Here is a 19409-nt window from a genome sequence, read left to right as displayed (position 1 = left end):
TATTTTTGTAGATGAGAACTGAAACCTTTACTAACATCTTTCTTTCCACAATGTAGTCCATGTTTTTTGAGCATCATTTATAAAATGACATGGCTAAATAGCATCAGCAGCAGTGCCTGTGTTTGCGAACACAGTGACAGATGGCAATCCATTGTTAAAGCCAAAATGCAGATTTTTTTTTTAATAAATAGTGTTGGCTTTAAAGATGTTTAAGACTGGAAGTTACAATGCTGTATTTTTATTTTATTTCAAGGAAAAAATGAGGCAGAAAACCTATAGTTCTGAAGAATGTACAGACATCAGACACACCACATCAAGTCAGATTTCATTTATGCTAACTAATGGTCAAGAAACTGAAAGAGCGAGCGATTGAAGGTCATCAATGGAGTTCCACAGAAATTTGTGTTAGGAAAGTCACTTCTCCCAGTCTGAGAGTCCTTTAGGTTCCTTTTTGCAAACTCTAAGTGGGCTTCCATATGTCTTTTCATCTGGAGATGCTTCTGCCTGGCCACTCTGTCATTAAGCCTAGATTGGTGGTGTGTTACAATGATGGTTGTTCTTCTGGAAGTTTTTCCCATCTCGACACAGCCTTGCCGAAATCTGTACCTTAACACAATTCCGTCTCTAAGCTCTGTGGGAATTTTTTGTCCTCATGGCTTGGTTTTTGTTCTGTTATACATTGTCAGCTGTAGGACCTCATGTGGACAGATGTGTGCCATTCCTAATTAAATCCAATCAGTAGTACTGACCACAGGAGGCCTTCAAACAAGGTGTAGAAACATCTCAATGGTGACTAATAGAATAGGAGGCACCTGGACCAAACTTCAAGTGCCATAGCAAAGGGTCTGAATACTCCTGTTAATGTGAGATTCCAGCTTTTTAGATATTAAAAATTTTGTAATTTTGACCTAAATAAGACACATTAGCTTGGTAAAGCTCTATCAAACAAAATTGTCAAAAAAGTCTAATACTGAAGTTTATCACAAAGTGCCACTCCTAAAAAACAGCTGCCCAGGGCAGAATACCCCCTCTGCCCCACAACTATGCCAGTGACTGTATTTACTATTATTTATTTATTTATTTATTTTATTTATTATTGTGAATATACCCTTGAGATTAATAAAGTATCTATCTATCTATCTGGTGATTTATGTAGATATTATTTGTTTCCAATTTTGTATATGCCCTGTTGTTCATTTTGATTTTCTGTGAAGTGCTTTTGAGCAAGGGAAAGGCGCTATATAAAAAAAGTAGTATCATTATTATTACACCTTCTTTCTGAATAAAAGAAAACATAATACATTATATATTCATATAATAGCATTATATAGCTGAGATGTTGTAATATACAGACGTTGTACATATAGTATTACACAATTTATTCATTTATACATACATACACACCATCTTAGCGGCGAGTCTCGGGGTGTGCTCAGGAGAGGTGGGGGACGGAGCTGACAGACGTCGCCCGCTGGCCTTTTGCTCTTTGTAATGTGCTGCCGCCGAGCGCGAGGACGACCCTTCTCGCCGACGATGCCTCCCGCGGCCGTTTAAAGAGACGCAGCCCCTCACTTCCTCGCGGCGCGCCTGCAACTCGAGCAGTTATTTCCTGGATCGCCGAGTTCCCCTTTAAGGGGCAGCGATCAGTGCTGGGAATTCACGTCAACTCGGCTCCCAAACACTCCGGCAGATCAATGAGCTGAGCGCGTTTCTCTTTTCGGCTTCTGTCTTCCAGGAAGCGGGCAGCTCGCAAAATGTAAAAAAAAATAGGACAAGGGCGAGAGAAAGAAATCGCAAAACGTAAATAAGAGGAACGTCTTTTCACAGCCACGTTTAGAAGGAAACAAAGTCGCGGTGCGCGATCGGACACTGGAAGAGGAATAGGAGGAGGAGGAAAGGGGACGGGAGAGTGACGAGGAACAGAGGGGATGAACGTGCTTCTCTGGATTATTTCAAGGAAATACGGGAAAGGGGACCGCGAGGGGGGTAGAATTGACCCCTTCATCCCTTTGGGGAACTTCCTGGATTGCACGAGACATGTCTGAAGCGCCTCTCCAACTGGCGGTGAAGGTAGGTGCGATCTTTTTAATGGACTTGGCCTTTCCGTTCTTGTTTACGGCGTTAAGTCGCGCAAATCACTGAAAGGGACATCAGTTCTTCCCAGCTGTAAACAGGTTTATGTTGCCACGCGCAACAAAGCCACCTGATTCAAGGGGGGTCGGGCAAATGGTTTGCAGTCAGTGGTCAACAAAAAACATGCGGTTGTCCCAAGCGTTCATCCGAGCTCGTGTCATACTGTAGAACAGTCGCCGCTGAGACCTCGGGAGGCACAGCGCACCTTCTAAGCGACTCGCAGCTTCATGGGAACTTCCAGCGGTTGTCGCTCCTGTCTCCTCCCGTTCCGTTTTTTAAAAAGTGTGGGAACAGGGCTGACTTCCCTATCGTCAACCGTGATCGATGGAGGATGTTTCTTTCTTATGGCTCAAGTAATATTTTTTTAATGCTTAACATTTTTAGCACGGCGAACGTGCTGTTACCTTTTTTTAAACTGAAGAACTTTTCAGTCTCCGGTTTCAGACCCTAGTTTCGTTCTTTGTTTTTGATCATCAAGTTCAATATTTTTCAATATTAATAAAGAAACATCGCCTTGAAGCTAAAACGTCTTTAAATTAAACCTTGCAGAATAAAACCTCAACTGTAACACAGTCAGTGGCCTAAAGGTAAAATGGGTTGGACTTCCATAATAAAAATAGAGGACACTTGTCAAAATTGAGCAGGTTATTACTTTGATTACTTATGTCACGGGTATTAATACAGTGAAAGGATCGTGACGGGGTCACAAGTTAAACTGCACGTTCTATGCATCAGCAGACACCATTTGAAAACAGGATGAGAAGACAGGATGTGAGCCCGGGGGCACAATCGCTCAGTCCAAGGGTGCGAGGGCACAGCATTAGCATAGCAAAATTTTACAAGTTTCTTGATTTTCAGTTAATTTCATCCATCCATCCATTATCCAACCCGCTATATCCTAACTACAGGGTCATGGGGGTCTGCTGTAGCCAATCCCAGCCAACACAGGGCGCAAGGCAGGTAACAAACCCCGACAGGATGCCAGCCCATCGCAGGGTACACACCCACACACCAAGCACGCATTAGGGCCAATTTACAATCGCCAATGCACCTAACCTGCATGTCTTTGGACTGTGGGAGGAAACCGGAGTACCCGGAGGAAACCCATGCAGACACTGGGAGAACATGCAAACTCCATGCAGGGAGAACCCAGGAAGCAAACCCAGGTCTCCTAACTGCAAGGCAGCAGCGCTACCCACTGCGCCACCGTGTCACCCCAGTTAATTTCACTTTAGATTTTTTCTCTTTGCAGAAATCAAGATATTGTGTTTTTACTCACACTTATGCCCCTGGTACAGCATAATTAGGGATGCAGAATATATTTTTTCAGTAATTCTCCCATTTCATTTCATATAATAAAAATGATGCCTATACTGAAAGATCAAAAGTACAGTCTCTGAACGTTAATCAGGTGTGGTAAAAATGAGCCCAGCTTGAAGGAGTGTGGGCAGTTCCCTGTGATACAACTGGCATCCCATCCAAGTCTTGCTCTGTGTGTTGCTAAGGCAGGTTTCATATCTATTTGGGCCTTAGATTGGTTCAGTAGACATACAGATGGAAATAAAAGAAACCTCAAGGATTTCTCAAGATCATAAATCAGTTATCAACAGGGTAAAGGGCATGCTCGTAAAAGAAATAGATAGTACTGACAATAATAAACCATCACACAACAACAACAAAAAAAAAAAATACCCCTAAAAATGGATTTGTCCAGCACTTGACTTTTCTTTCATAAATTTTAGATTTTGTTTTGTCAGATATTACATACAGATAACACTCTTTCAAGTTCTTTTTATATTATTTTGTGATTAAAAAGACTAACACATTCTTTAAGTCATCAGTAAAAAAACAAATTGGTAACTGCTCATAATCCCCTTGCGTCATTTTCTTTCCACTGTACAGACCACGTGTTGACCAAGCCATGGTGATATTTAAATTGGAACAGTGGCAGTATTCAGACTTTTAGAATATGCAAGCAAAAATGCAGTATTAACACAAAGCTACAGAAGACAGCATAAATGCTGAAATTGGTCATTAGTGTCTAACAGTGGGTGGATATTTACTATTATTTAACAGAGACAGGAATTTGTGCCAGTTATAGACTGTGAAACACATCTTTTGATTTGCCCCAAATAGTATTTGCAGGTCTCCTTATTTGTTGTGGATTTGTCTTGATGGGTTTAAACTTAGTTCTGGTACAAGTGAAGTAATTCCTTATTTTTTAACTGCCATCCTTAACTGGGTTTGTTTGGCATGGGAATGGTTGGAAAGAAAGAAAAGAGCTGTAGTGACTGTGGAAGAAGAAAGGTAGCTGTGACATTTAATGTGTGATCTCTTAGATTTGCTCATTGCTTCTGTGAAAGTATGTGGCATCTTTAACAATAGAAGGATTTATAATAAAAACTGTTTAATGCTTTCTCGTTTATGTACTTTTATTCTTTTATTTGAGATATGCATTCATTGTCCATATAGGGTTGTATTTAGATATCAAATCACAATGTGTGGATCTTATTTCAAGTTGTGACTTTTGTGTGAATCTGTTTGTTCTGCCTGTGTCAGTGTGTGTGTTATCCTGGGGCTCCATTTTTCATAATGAAATAATTTCACACTTGCTTTTTAAGTGCCTTGAGATAATTGAATAATTACTTGGCACTTTGATTATAAAATCAGGAAAACTATAATTTTCTTGTGCAAATTTTTTCCCAAATTTGTATTTGTTTTTGTTATTATTAATTTGTTTTACTGATTTTTATTCAAATTTGCTGCAATATTTGTTGCTTTATTTTGGCATTGGCGGTTATTTTGTGCTTAGCAGTGCGTTCCTGGTGTTATATGTGAGACCTGAATGTTGAGTGTTGTCACCTCATCACCTTGAAGGTATTTAAGGGAGTGACGTTTTTTCCTCCTAGTTTACAAGCTTCTCAATTCTTTCTTAGAAATCAGCCTTTGGATGTGTTAACAAGCAGCCAGTGGAATTAACAATCTTTGAAGGGCTAACTTGCATGTTATTTCAAACTCGTCTTTGATTTACACATTAGACTTTGTTGTTTCCTTTTCTATAAATGCACATTATTTGTTCACCATAATTTTTTTTTTTTTTTTTTTTTTTTTAACCATCGTCTGGTCCATCCATAATAAATATTTTCTCGGCCTTCTCCTGCCTTGGCAGAATAGTTGGCACCACGAAGGGGGAGGCTTTCTAAAGCAACTGGGCAGAACCAATTCCAAAGCATCTCTTAGAGCAAAAGGGGCAGGATGCTTGGCCACCTTTCAATCCCATCCACATGTGTCTACTGTTCCTTTCTGAATTCGGCCCCATCAAAATATCAGTCACAAACACACAGTGTGCCATGTCTGTGTTGTCTGTCGATTCATTAATGGCTAGGAATATACAATCAACCTGATTGACTCCATCGATCACACCAACTTTGGAAATTCTCTACCAAGACAAGAATGTAACATATAACAGCTAACAGAGCTACCTGTGCAGATTCAATAACTGTATCTGTTGAATTATCACTAGCAAGCTCTGATAAAATGCCTATAACATATTCTTTTTAATACCTCTGCATTACTGAAGGCTTTGTTGTGCTTAAGCAGTATCCATGTAGCTTGAAGGGAAACATTTGTTGCTAAGTCTTATGGAGTTAGTGAGCATGTGCTGCCATTATAAAGACTACTTTTCAGTTCATTCATCATTGAAGAGACAATTCTTGGTATCAGTTTTCTTCTTAAGGCATTTTCACAGTGACATTTTTGCAAACAAGCTCATTTTGGTATCAAAAAAAAAATGTAAATGATTGAGCTTGCTCATTAGGAATGAGAATAACCCCAGAATGAATTGAGTGCGACATATGCTTGATGAGTTGTTATGTTGTGTAGGAACAAATTTGACAGGTTTAAATTGACTTAATGTGTGTGTGATGTTAATGAGTCAGTGACTGGATGAGAGTGTGAGTTAAAGTGTGTGAAATGTATGTGTGGGCAGGGCGTGAATTACAACAGGGCCTGGCCCAAAGAGTATTTGTTTTGTGAGAATTTGGCCCCAGGCAAATCTTTTTGATGTCTCCTGATATAGTGTATACACACTGTAACCAGTAGAGGGAGTCACTGAGCCCCAAACCCTAGACACAATCACACCTGAACCAGCCATGTGTTCAAATGAATATTATCTTAGGTTAAGATAACCAAAGTATAAACAGCACAGAAAACAATCCCCTTCCTTCACACTCCTTCCATCAAGTCTTGTCCACTGCCTCCCATGGATAGAGAACATTAATATAATGTGATAAATTTCAGTAACACTTTATTTGAAGGGCGTCTACATAGTGTCTTCATAACATATGCATAATCATGGAATGACATTTAAAAGGAAATACTGGATTAGTAATGGACAGTTAACATCAGTATTTAGATGTGAAACAAAATATTGCACAAAACTTTTTCACTGCACTCATTCAAAATTCACCATAATTTAACTAACAATATGTATTGCCACATCAGAGTCTATACATATTATGTTTTAATACAATGCAATTATCTCCCGAAAGGAGTCCGATGAGGTGGCTCGGGCATCTGATCAGGGTGCCTCCTGGACGCCTCCCTGGTGAGGTGTTCCGGGCACGTCCAACCGGTAGGAGGCCCCGGGGAAGACCCAAGACACGCTGGAGGGACTATGTCTCACGGCTGCCCTGGGAACGCCTTGGGATTCTCCCGGAAGAGCTAGAAAAAGTGGCTGGAGAGAGGGAAGTCTGGGCATCTCTGCTCAAGCTGCTGCCCCCGCGACCTGACCTCGGATAAGCGGAAGAGGATGGATGGATGGATGGACAATGCAATTGCATCTGCTTTATAAACATTTGTATCATCTTATGAATAATATTATAAAAATATAAAATATTGCTTCTTAAATAAGAAATGTTATTCAATAACCTATTCGTGTGTTATGAATCTCCATGTAGACACCCTTCAACTAGACCGTTAGCCAAGTTTATTCCCCATTGGACATTTAAAATAATCTTGAATTAGTCAAAATTAAACATACAGACGGAAGACTCATGTTTTTCTATAATTCTTCAGTTGTTCAGTTGTAGCAGTCAAAGTAATGTCTTGAAAAATGTGTCCTCGCAATCCTTAGACAAAAAGCAAGCATTTTAAAATGAGGAATCAAGAAATGATGCTTGTTGACAGTGGTTTTGAATGAATGTAACATAAAAGAAAAAGAACCAGCTATCGTGACTGACATCGCCACTATTATGGAGCTACTTCAAGTTACCTGTTTTGCGCACACGCTCACTTTTGTATCTCCTGCTGCTCTGAAAATTCCAACAATTGCCCGTTTGCTTTGCCGGGTGAGGCGTGTTGCAAACTTCTTCCATTGTAGCAATATAGCTAGCCATGTGCTTAAAGAGAAGCAACGTTTATTGGACTTGCCAACACATGAACTTGTGATTGATGCGGTCACACAATAGAACGTCGCATTGGAAATGCTAGAAAAGTTTTTGGAACAACAGCGAGTCATCTCAGCAGCTCTGCTAATGGTCAGCGAGGTTGCTGCTGGTATGATTGGCATGCAGCATGCTTGTCTGCGGCACATCTGCGAAAGGTGCCCAGTAGTTTTTAATGTGTGATTGTCACGTAGGAATCTGCTGCCCTGGATGTTCAGCTGTCCACGCTGATTTAAGTTAAAGAGGACTTACCAATTTATGTAAGTATTTCTGGGCCTAGGGCATGGTCCATTGGAAGCACTTCTGGGTCAGACGTGAATCCCATGAAATAAAGACCACATCCCCCTGAAGCACCCCCTGGTGGTACCCAAGAAACCCAACAGGGTTGTATTCCTGAATTCCATCCTCCATGATGCTCTGTGGGCATCTGAAGGGGACCCGAATCCCAGGTACACTGCCCTCTAGATTATCGGGAGATACAGTTTCCTACAAGTCCTTCCAACATACTAGCCTCACTGCCAGGTATGGATTCTAGTGCCTATCTGGTCACACAGCCTGTCCTTTTAGTTTCTTTTATCAAGTTGTACCGTCTGGGCAAGGAATCACTGGGCCTGTCCATCTCTTGTAGCCTTCGAAACACACAATATTTAAAATCCATTTTTTAATTTTTCCATATGCCTTACGCCGGAGGCCTTAGCATGTACACTTCGAAAGCTGTATATTTGAGATAACAATATGACTTTACAAGTGTCTCCTCATGTCCCAAAGACAAACTGCAGGTCATGATTAATTGCTAACCACAGTTTTTATTCTGAAGCCCGTTCTTGTCATTTATTGCACTTATTTTGTTGTACCTTTAATTCATGCTTCTACCCGCTAGAACTGGTAATATATTAAAGAGTTTGATTTGCCTTTGTTAGACATTTGACAAAAGCCCGTGTTCTTGTCAGAGCTTTATGAAAATAAAAAACAATGAAAACCTCTGCAAATTGCACATTTTAACACTAGCTAACATAGCTGAAATACCCGGCGTTGCCTGGGAGGAAAATAAAGTGTTTTTTTTTTTTTTTTTTTATTTGTTTGAGAAAAGTATAATAAAAAAAAAACACAACTTTAAAAATAAAAATAAATTAACAAACAGACTCACTAATGTGCTTGTCTTGCAGTCTTGTATGTATGTTATCATCTAGTTGACATTCGTAACCGGCCAACTCTATTTAATTTCAAAAGCAACAGGGTGGCGGTGGTGCTCAAACATAAAGAATGCTGGCAGTCACTTCCAGTTCACCCACTGGTGGTCATTCCGAGTGTCAACTGGATGGTAACATGCATACAAGACCGCAAGATCACCCAGAAGGGGCTGGGTTAGGGTTGATTTCATCCTACAGTATTTTTAGTCGACCAATGAGAAACGTGTACCAAGTTTCATGAAAATTGCTCCAGCTGTTTGGAAGTGTTGCCGGAAAATACATACATTGACTTTTATATATATATATATATATATGTATATATATATATATATATATAAATTATACCCATTAGTTGTTTTTTTAGTAATAAAGAGTCTTCTTTTGTTTAAATCTGCTGAATCCAGCTGTTGGATTTTGGAGGATGAAGCCTCTCCCAGTGGAACTGGACACTAGGCATAAACTAGCCACTGAGTAGAGTCCATTCAAACACAGAGCACACTCATGCATAGGGCTGGGCTGGAGCAGCAGCACCCGTGCAAATGGTTGGGCTACAGCAGCCGTAAACACCAGTATATCAGGAGTGGGAGCAAGATGAAAGAGAAAATGATGACAGAAAATGTGAATGAAAACTTGAAAAAATCCACATTACCAAAGAAGGTACACAGTCCAAGGCTCAAAGGACAAAAACATTGTTGAAAAGAAGGGTCTGAGGAATTCGGCAGTGTGGAGATATTTTGGCTACTCAGAGTCTGACAAGAAGCAGAGTAGTGTGCCCTGCACACTGTGTCAAAAGCCTGTTCCCACAAAGACGAGTAATACCACTAATCTTTTGTACCATCTGAAGTAGTGCCATCCTTTAGAGCACACACAATTTAAGACTTTACAGTCCCAGACCCAAGCAAGTTCTTCTGCCTTTCTTTTTTTTTGCCTTGGAGCATAAGTTGGCCACAGTTGAGTGAATATGCCAATTTTGTTTATGCTCTTCTTTGTTTACGTTTGAAAGCTGCTTGAATTGGTACTGAGGATATATATACAATGATTTTTGCCTATTTATTTGTCGGTTTGTTTCCCAACCTTTTAAAACAGTTTGAATCTATACAAAGGAAAGGATATAGTACAGAGGTAATTTTATTTTTTTTGAGATTTTATTTTGTATTAATACCTACTTTATTTATTTGCAACTGACAAATGACTTTGTGTTCTCCTGTAAAACATGAAAGCTTTTAGATTTAAGATTTTAGAATTTTTAAAATTAAGGTTTTATTTTAGTTATTTGGAGTTGACCAATGTGTTTTCCTATAAAACATGAAAGATTTTGACTGGTCAGAATTGAGGCTTTTTATTTTGTATTCTCTATTTTACCAGTAAACCCCTGATTCTCGAAAGAATCGGAAATCCAAGAATGGCAATCACTTTCTTTTCCCTCCGATCTTTGGAGGGATGAAAAATCATGGAGGATGGGTGTGTCCTGGGAAAGTTTTCATTTAATTAAATAAATATATTTGTGCTAAAGCTGTTTCTTTTTGGAGCCATGATTCCTTTGGTTCTGTTGTTTCAGAAGCGCGTTGTAGACGCCTTTTTTCATTGTTTCTATCCATGTGGTCTCGTTTTTGTTTTTCTATGGCTGTGTTGTTAGCTAGAAGTCGTTTGCTGATGTGGATTCATTCACATGCTGAAGTGACCATGGCGGCGGATCCGGGCTTGGAGATCTACATTACTAAACGGAGGTTGTATATGCGGTGGTGTGCGCGTTTGTGTTCGGGCGGCGGTTGTATTGTGCACAGTTTGCTTCTGGCCTCTGGCATTCGTGCATATATACAACCTGGCGTGCATGCTTTACCTCAAGTTTAGTTTACAGGTTGTGTTATGTTGTTTGGGCGCCACCTACTGACTCTGGGAAGCTGTTGGGTTTGACTCTGTGGCGCTGTGCACGTGCGCTTTCAGCATGGCTTGCTGAGGCGCTGTGCGCATGCGCTTTCGGCACGGCTTGCTTCTGGCATCTGGCATCCGTGCATATATACAACCTTCGTTTAGTAATATAGATTAGTATGGAATTGACCAAAGAATTTAGTTCTGCATTTTGTTTGTTTCTTCTGTAACATTTAAAGTTTTTGACTGGCCAGAATAAGATTCTAGTTTATCATATGTACCTATTTTATTTATTTGAAATAAAGTTGTATAATATTCTGAAATACATTTGTCAAGTTCAACTTCTGCAAATAATGCTTAAATTAAAATTAACCTTTTGATATCTTTACATCTCAGGAATAAAAAAATCTTTAAGCTTGACAGAAATAGTTATTTGATTTATATAGTGATATATATCAATATCGACAGTGTCACAAGAACAACAATAAGACATCATAAAGGTTTGGGTCAGCCACCCGTATAATGTGCTTTGGCTGCAAAAAGGTATTTTTAAAGATAGCGAGTTGTTCACAAGACTGAGTCCAAAACAGAACTGCAGTGAATAGTCAAGATGGTGGCTTTAAAGTCCAGTCTAGGAGGTGATGTCATTGGGGCCGGAAGCAGAAGTGACATCATCACAGGCGGGATCGGAAGTGCTTTCATCAAAGGCGCCTGAACTGGAAGTGACGTCACCAAAGACGTCAGGACCGTGTGGGATTTCCCAAGAATGGTCTGCAAGGGATCAAGAAAGACAGTTAGTGCACCCCGTCGCCCCCTGGTCTGACGTGGAATTGCCGTTATTCAGGCCCTTTAGTTGACTCCTACTTGCATGTGTGTGTCAACTGATATGAAAAAATGATCATGATGAGATTTTTTTTTCCATATCACCCAGCCCTACTCATGCATACGCCCATTGTCACTCATACTGGACCAGTTTAGAGTCATCAGTTAATATAAAATGCATATATTTGGAATATGGAATGGCAGTCTTAGAATCACATGAAAAAACTTGCGTGGAAACAGAGAGTACTTTCAAAGTCAGGCTAGAATTTGAATCCATTCTCTTAGTGCTTTGAGACATCAGAGCTACCCATTGTGTCACCCTATCACCTGAAACTAAAGTAGTTTATAAATAATAAAGGGGCACTGGCTCAATCAACTCTGTCAGTGTCACTTGCACTTGTCTGCTTAATGAAAAACAGAGTAATTTAGAAATAAGTAAGAACCATTGTTGAAGTAAAAGGTTTAACACAACTTCTGTCCAACAGTGTATAAAATACACATACTGTACCTTCTGTCTTAAAAACACATCACACAGCTTTGTTTTATACTTAAGAAACTGCTAGTGGGAATTGGCCATCTGTGAAACTTAAGTGCCAGTGAATGCAGAAATTGTCAACCATTTTTTTAAGCTTGGTGAACAAGAAAGCCTGAAGCTACATCAGTCCTCTGGGACCTCAGGTGAAAACAACATGCTTGAACTCATTTTAACAGAATTAGGGAGCCGGATGTGAGGAATGGGCAGGGAAGAAAAAAGCCCTGTTTCTGAATAGAGGTAGGTGTCTGATTAAGTGCCTTCTCTATAGCATACATTGTAATAGCTATCCTGCCATGTTGGTTAATATATTAAGACATTAAAAAAATTTGCATCTAGTCCGTAGGCAGGCAGTATGGTCAAGTGATTCAAATGTAAAAGTGGGAAGTCACCTGATCAAGCCATCTTGAACCTGTCATATAATCAGCCTTGGGACCAAGAGTTTAAAAACTACTGCTGGGTTTTGGGAGGGTGCAGGTGAGTTTGAAAATCCATGTATTATCTGTATATCTGGGCAGACCTTTTTGCTTTGTGAATTCCTTTGATTTTTCTCCTGGGGTATAGCAGCTGCTGATATCTTCTCAATGTGCTTCTGATATGTGTAAAGAACGAAAGGCTGTAAAGCACATTTTCATGTTTTCAAGAAGCCTAATAACTTGCCTCATTTTATATATGTGACTCACTTTCTTACCCACACTAGAGTCCGGAGTTTATACCACAGCCTAGTGGCTGTCTTTGTTTGCACATTCTACCCATGGGCTTTCTTCCATTTACCAAAGACGTGCATTTTAAGTTAAATGGCAGCTATAGACTGATCAAGTGTGTGTGTTTTTGACTATGCTTTGGGGTGGACTGGCATCCAGTCAGGAATGGTTCCAACTGTGTCCCTGGTGCTGCACTCAAGCAGGGCCAACAATGGATTGATGGAAGGAATAGGTGAAATTTAGAAATGCATTGTCTTTTTTTTTTTTTTTTTTTTTTAAAGCAGACAATGCCTCCTTTATTATTGCATTTGAAAGATCAACAACCAAGGGGGCGAAATACAATAATTTACCTTTACTGTGCTGTATAAATAGATCAATTCTCAGAAACAATCAATGTGGCTTGATTGCTTTAAGGATGTGAGCTTGTTATAACTTTATGGGTGGGGAGTTCCACATTAAATGTACTTATTTAAATAGTGGAAATCTGTTCATAGATATTACTTCATAAAAACAACTAAAAAAAAGTAACAAGTAACAGGAAAGGGTAGAGTCCAACTCGAAACAGTTTAGAGTGTCTTTGGAACACACTATTGTTGCTTTCATTTGATTGAATTATGATTTGTAATTATGCTTTGTTTCTTAATAAAGTTGTAAAAAGTAGCTAAAACAAAGTTTGAGATTCAGTATTTCCTAGAAAACTATTATTATGTGAAAAATACTGTATGTGAAGTCTAGTGCTATGCACTATGGTGGAAGGTCTCACTCAAAGGAGTTTTACAGCACTACTTAATACACTGGAGATACTTGCTGACTAGGAAGTGATGAGAATAGAGTTGTGTAACTTGCTGTCTTCAAAGTGGGCTAGGAAGAGGCAAAAAACCAGCTATATGGTGTGTCCTATAGACACACTTGAACATGATACTGCTGGAATTAAGGAACAATAGGTGGGTTCATGATTACAGGTAGATATTGTTAAATATGCATTTTAAATCTGAAAGCAAGCAGATTTGAGACAGGAGAATTTCAGGATTTTGTGGGGGGAAGATTAAAAACCTTAACTTGTATTTCAATAGATCATTTATATTGTGACTAATCCCTGTCCTTAACTGTATTCTTATCCAACTTTTGTTCTTATTAACTAACACCGTTACCAATGCGTGAAGTCACAGCCTTAGATCATTTTAGATGCTGAAGGGTAGCATGCATTAGGCTTGGGGAATATGGCGGTAGTATTGTGGTGATGTTTCTAGCCTTGACCCACAATTTTATTTTTTCCTTGAGATGATGATCTCAAATGCTCATTGTGCATGCTAGAGGAAAAAAATATTTCCAGATTTAGGAAATGATTACTTAAGAAAAAGGGTTGCCAAGCTGATGCATCATTATTCAGTTTTTGTGGCTTAATGGTGACAAGCTCATGGTAAGATAGACTGGACTGTTTAAAGATTATATTTTATATTTACAGTGATCCCTCGCTATATCGCGCTTCGCCTTTCGTGGCTTCACTCTATCGCGGATTTTATATGTAAGCATATTTAAATATATATCATGGATTTTTTGCTGGTTCGCGGATTTCTGAGGACAATGGGTCTTTTAATTTCTGGTACATGCTTCCTCAGTTGGTTTGCCCAGTTGATTTCATACAAGGGACGCTATTGGCAGATGGCTGAGAAGCTACCCAACTTACTTTCTCTCTCTCTCTCTTGCGCTGACTTTCTCAGATCCTGACGTAGGGGGTGTGAGCAGGGGGGCTGTTCACACACCTAGACGATACGGACGCTCGTCTAAAAATGCTGAAAGATTATCTTCACGTTGCTACCTTCTGTGTGCAGCTGCTTCCAGAAGCGACATGCTGCACGGTGCTTCACATACTTAAAAGCTCAAAGGGCACGTATTGATTTTTGACTTTGTTTTTCTTTCTCTCTCTCTCTCTCTCTCTCTCTCTCTCTTTCTCTGCTCCTGACGGAGGGGGTGTGAGCTGCCGCCTTCAACAGCTTTGTACCGGCGGTGCTTCGCATGCTTAAAAGAAAAACAGCCCTATTGATTTGTTTGCTTTCCTCTCTGTTTTCTTTGAAGAGGAAGATATGTTTGCATTCTTTTAATTGTGAGACAGAACTGTCATCTCTGTCTTGTCATGGAGCACAGTTTAAACTTTTGAAAAAGAGACAAATGTTTGTTTGCAGTGTTTGAATAACGTTCCTGTCTCTCTACAACCTCCTGTGTTTCTGCGCAAATCTGTGACCCAAGCATGACAATATAAAAATAACCATATAAACATATGGTTTCTACTTCGCGGATTTTCTTATTTCGCGGGTGGCTCTGGAACACAACCCCCGCGATGGAGGAGGGATTACTGTATAGTATTTGCACTGTATTGTCAATAGATATCTCTATTTTAATCCTTATACGCTGCTGCTGGGGGGCTTGTTTTGTTTTGTTTTGGACATGCTCTGTCTCTAGGTATGTCAGAGGACTGGGACTTTGTGAAGTGTGGTCTAGCCTCACATGGGGAGGCAAAATGGGGTGGCGGAGGGACGGGGTGGGGGTGCAAGCTATCATTTTAATCCTTATAATTATAAGTGCCAATGTAACAATAGGCTTCAGAAGCAATGTCTCCATGACCGACGAACAGTTAACTTTGTGAGCTGGAATGTTAACAGTCTTAATCACAAGTTAAAGAGAAAGAAAGTATTCTCTCACCTAACAGGTCTAAAAACTAAAATAGTATTTTTACAGGAGACCCACTTAATTAAGCAAGAATCAGTTTCGGCTGCACAGAGACTGGACTGGCCAAATATTCCATTCCAGCTTTATAAAGAAAACTTGAGGTGTGGGAATTATTATACATAGAACAATCTCATTTGTAAGGAAGTGGATTCTTTCCCCTCTTTTTTTTTATTCTGTTTACAGTATTTTTATTCATTTATTAATTTATCTATTTACTTATTTTTACTAGTTTAAAGTTTTACTCTCTTGGCCTTGCTCTCTTTCTCATGGGTGGGGGTTGATTTGTTTCAAACCTAGTTTTGTTAAGCTTGACTTGCTTGTATGGAATGTTTTTTGATTTTAATAAATTCAATAAAAAGCTTAAAAAAATTAGACAGTGTGCATTGCAACAGGCACAAGCCATCAGGTGTGTAACAACTGATGACAGGTGGGCATCTGCTCTCATGTGGAAAGATATTGGTGTTTTTGAGTCTGTGAATGCAATTCTAAAGCCAGTTGAGAGATGTTTTATCAAGAGAAGACTGTCTAACAGTTTCTTAGATAGTACTTAGTAGGCTTGTACTGATAGATAATATCAGTTGCAATCAATGGTTGATTACTGACATCACCAATAGACTTTCCTTTGCCAAGGATTTGAATCAAGTGGTTAAACACACTATGCACTTGTATCCCAGTTGTATACAGCTATGCTGTAAATGGATTGCTTTTACTTGCAGTAGGAAATTTAAATGTTTCTTTACCAGAAAGCTACAAATCCAAATATATTTTCACCAATAAAACTCAAATTAGCAAACTGACAACCTCCTCTATGGTGGAGTTCAATATAGTAGACACCTTGTTTTGATCACCAGCTGAAGAAGTCACTTGTCACGTATTATTAAGTGAAGACAAGAGAGGCAGAGGATGTGCTGCTGCAACTGTGTAATTGTGACAGCTCTAGTCAAAATCACACCTTTGCTGCGGTTATCCTGGATGTGTGAACAGAATCAACATTCCTGCTTAGATCATTCAATGACCGCTGCTGCTGCTTGCCAGACTCCGCAAGCATCATTTCACATTTTTTAGTGTTTGCAAAAGACAGCTTGAGATTTGAAGAATGTGCTGCAGCCAGTGTCATGGTATAATGCCACTGTTACTGGCTCTTCTAACACCTTATCCAGTCTTTTTGTATTAAGCAAACCATCAGTGAGCCAGTCTATTTGGAAAGAGTGTTGTGCTCCCCAGTCAGCTCAGCAGAAGACTTCACCAACAAGGGAAGCAACTCTGTGCAGCGGTGCCTTCGAAGGCTAATGTATCCCACCACTGGCCCTAAAAATAATTTGACATGGATTATTACAACCGAAAGAATGCAACCACTTAATTTAAATCTAGGCTAATTTTCTGTACAGGAGTGTCATTTTTGAGTAGTTGAATGCTGACATGTATGGCTTATTAAGAAAAATACATATTATGTGACACAAATGTAATTTATTCACATAAATAATGTGAAACAGCTATGGTATCATTGTGCCCTGCTTGTATTTTGTGCTTTTTCTAAATTCAGAAGCACCAATAAATAATGGCTGGTGAGATACAGAGTAATCCACTGAATGCTCCTGATAATTTGAGTTTGTTATGAATCTTTCTCTGCGGTGGGTTGGCACCCTGCCCGGGATTGGTTCCAGCCTTGTGCCTTGTGTTGGCTGGGATTGGCTCCAGCAGACCCCAGTGTCCCTGTGTTCAGATACAGCGGGTTGGAAACTGGATGGATGGATGAATCTTTCTCAATAAAAATCTTCTTGCTTATACAACAAATTACTTTGGTTAAGTTATTTGAGTCGCCATGCACATTTGCTTTGTGCTGCTGGATAGGCAAGGCTGGTTTCATAGCCAACCATTTGCACATTCATATTTTTCTATATTTAATTGAAGGTATTTTTGTGCCATTTCACAATGCGTGGCAATTATTAATGATGACACCCAGCAGCCAATTTAAAAAGAGCAGGAATTGCAGAGAAACGCTCTTGACAATCTTTTTCTCTTAAAATGGTGATTCAGCCTCAGAACCCCCAACCTGATAATATCAGCTATCAACAATGTTTAAGAGGACGATGACCAACCTGAGTTTTACATATTGCCCATCACTAGAATGCATCATCCAGTATTTTGGGTATAAAAGAACACACTCGATGACTGTATGAAAATCAATTTTTCAAATTTAGTTTAGTTAGGTAAAGGCTCCTTAGTAATGGTTAGGACCTCTGCTTTGAGTTTTTATTAAAGACTGTTATTTTTCATCATTACACTTTGGCTTGCTTTTTTATGGCTATACCAGGAATTTTGGGAGAGGCTGTAACTGATACAACCTGCCCCACTAGAAATTAATGATTCTACAGTCAATATGATGGAATCCTTCAAATTTCTGGGCACAACTATCACCCTCAGCTGGGACTTTAACACCACTTACATCACTAAAAGGCACAGCAGCGGTTGTACTTCTTACACCAAGTGAAGAAATTAAATATTTCCCAGCCAATCCTAGTTCAATTTTACAAAGCCATAATTGAAAGTGTAATCACATTCTCCATTATTGTCTGGTTTTGTTCAGCAATGGCACACTCCAAATCTAAATTACAGCATATTGTGAGGTCTGCTGAGAAGATAATTGGCTGTGCTCTTCCATTTGTGGCAGACCTGCTGTCATGTGACTAACTATATCATAAGAATAGCCACAGAGTCATCTCACCCAGCTCATGCCTTATTCCAAAAACTCTCCTCTGTTAAACGCTTGTGGTCAGTTTAAACTAAAACTAACAGACACCTCAATAGTTTCTTTCCCAGAGCCATAGCCCTCTCAAACCAGTAATTTAGCCAGTGTTTTTTGTATATTCATACATTCTGTCATATACTTATGAAGGTTTGTGTGTTTACAGTGTATGGACATGTATGCGTGTGCACATGCATACATACTGTACACTCACACTTTCACTTGCACATCATAATTTGCACGTCTCTTTTATAATTGTACTACTCTGCAACTTTGTTTGAACAGCCTGTTTTTTGCATCCTTTGGCCACATTAGTTCTGTCTAAATCTGCCCTGCCTTGCTGTGCAGATTACTGACATGGTAAGATTTTTAGATTTTTTTTGTTGCATCAGTATTAGCAGATGATAACTCAAAGATGTACCAACACATCTTGGCATTTGTGAGTGAAAATCTCAAAATTACCTTTTAGATGGTATGATGGAGCAATGGTTAGAGCTGCTACTTTATAACTTTTAGCCCTGTCCTGATACTCCAGTTTTCCTGAAGGTTAGCTGGGGACTTTAAATTGTCTCCGTGTGATGTTATGTGCAGATGCATTGCATCGGGGTCCCTTCCAGAGTTCGTTCCTGACTTGCAACAAATTCAAACAGAATTAACGCTGCTCTTAATCCAGTACTAGACAGGGGAGGTTAAAACAAATGGTTGGAGAGTTTGTTGTGTTATGGAGAGTCCTCATCTGCTACTAGAGATTAGGGTTGACAAAATAATCAAAATATAGATAAGTACCTATTGTAAAAGTTTTAAATTTGTTTCAATACTTATTTTTCATGGTATCAGTTCTACAGTCTAGGTTATGAATGAATTCCTTCTGTCTACCAATGGGCATGGCTGGAGTTGCAGCCCCAATTTCACCCACTCACGGGGTTAATAAAATAGCAACTTCAGAAGCACCAGAACTTTCACCAGCGGGTCTGATTGAAAAAGAGGTCAGCCATATTGGCATCTGGAAATGTGTTGGCTCTGTGCTGAATAGGAATGGAAAGCCACAAGATACATGCAAGCCCGTATGCAAGATTTAATGCCACATAATACAAACTAAAATGGCTAACACAACAATTTAGCAGGACCTCAAATGCAGTTCAGTACAAAGAATTTCAAGAGGTAGGCATCTAATTAAGGAAACATTAACCAGTATTAGCCTATAGAGTGTTATATTTGAAGTAGGGGTTTGATGTTTGAATT

General features: G+C 39.4%; 1 protein-coding gene across 2 annotated transcripts in view; it reads left to right on the top strand.

The window, feature by feature from the left end:
* The first annotated feature begins 1570 nt into the window (after positions 1 to 1570).
* Positions 1571 to 19409, top strand: part of etv6 (ETS variant transcription factor 6) — a 126319-nt gene continuing 108480 nt past the window's right edge. The window contains exon 1 of one of the 2 annotated variants that reach the window (XM_028805291.2): positions 1571 to 2070. In XM_028805291.2, coding sequence (XP_028661124.1) covers positions 2038 to 2070 — 33 coding nt within the window. In that variant the 5' untranslated portion in view covers positions 1571 to 2037. The remainder of the gene's footprint in view (positions 2071 to 19409) is intronic. The other variant, XM_028805283.2, reaches the window with a different exon arrangement.

This window comes from Erpetoichthys calabaricus, chromosome 1, assembly GCF_900747795.2.
Source record: "Erpetoichthys calabaricus chromosome 1, fErpCal1.3, whole genome shotgun sequence".
Lineage (NCBI taxonomy): Eukaryota > Metazoa > Chordata > Cladistia > Polypteriformes > Polypteridae > Erpetoichthys > Erpetoichthys calabaricus.
Note: the sequence above shows the minus strand (reverse complement) of the source record. Positions and strands in the feature narration are given on the sequence as shown.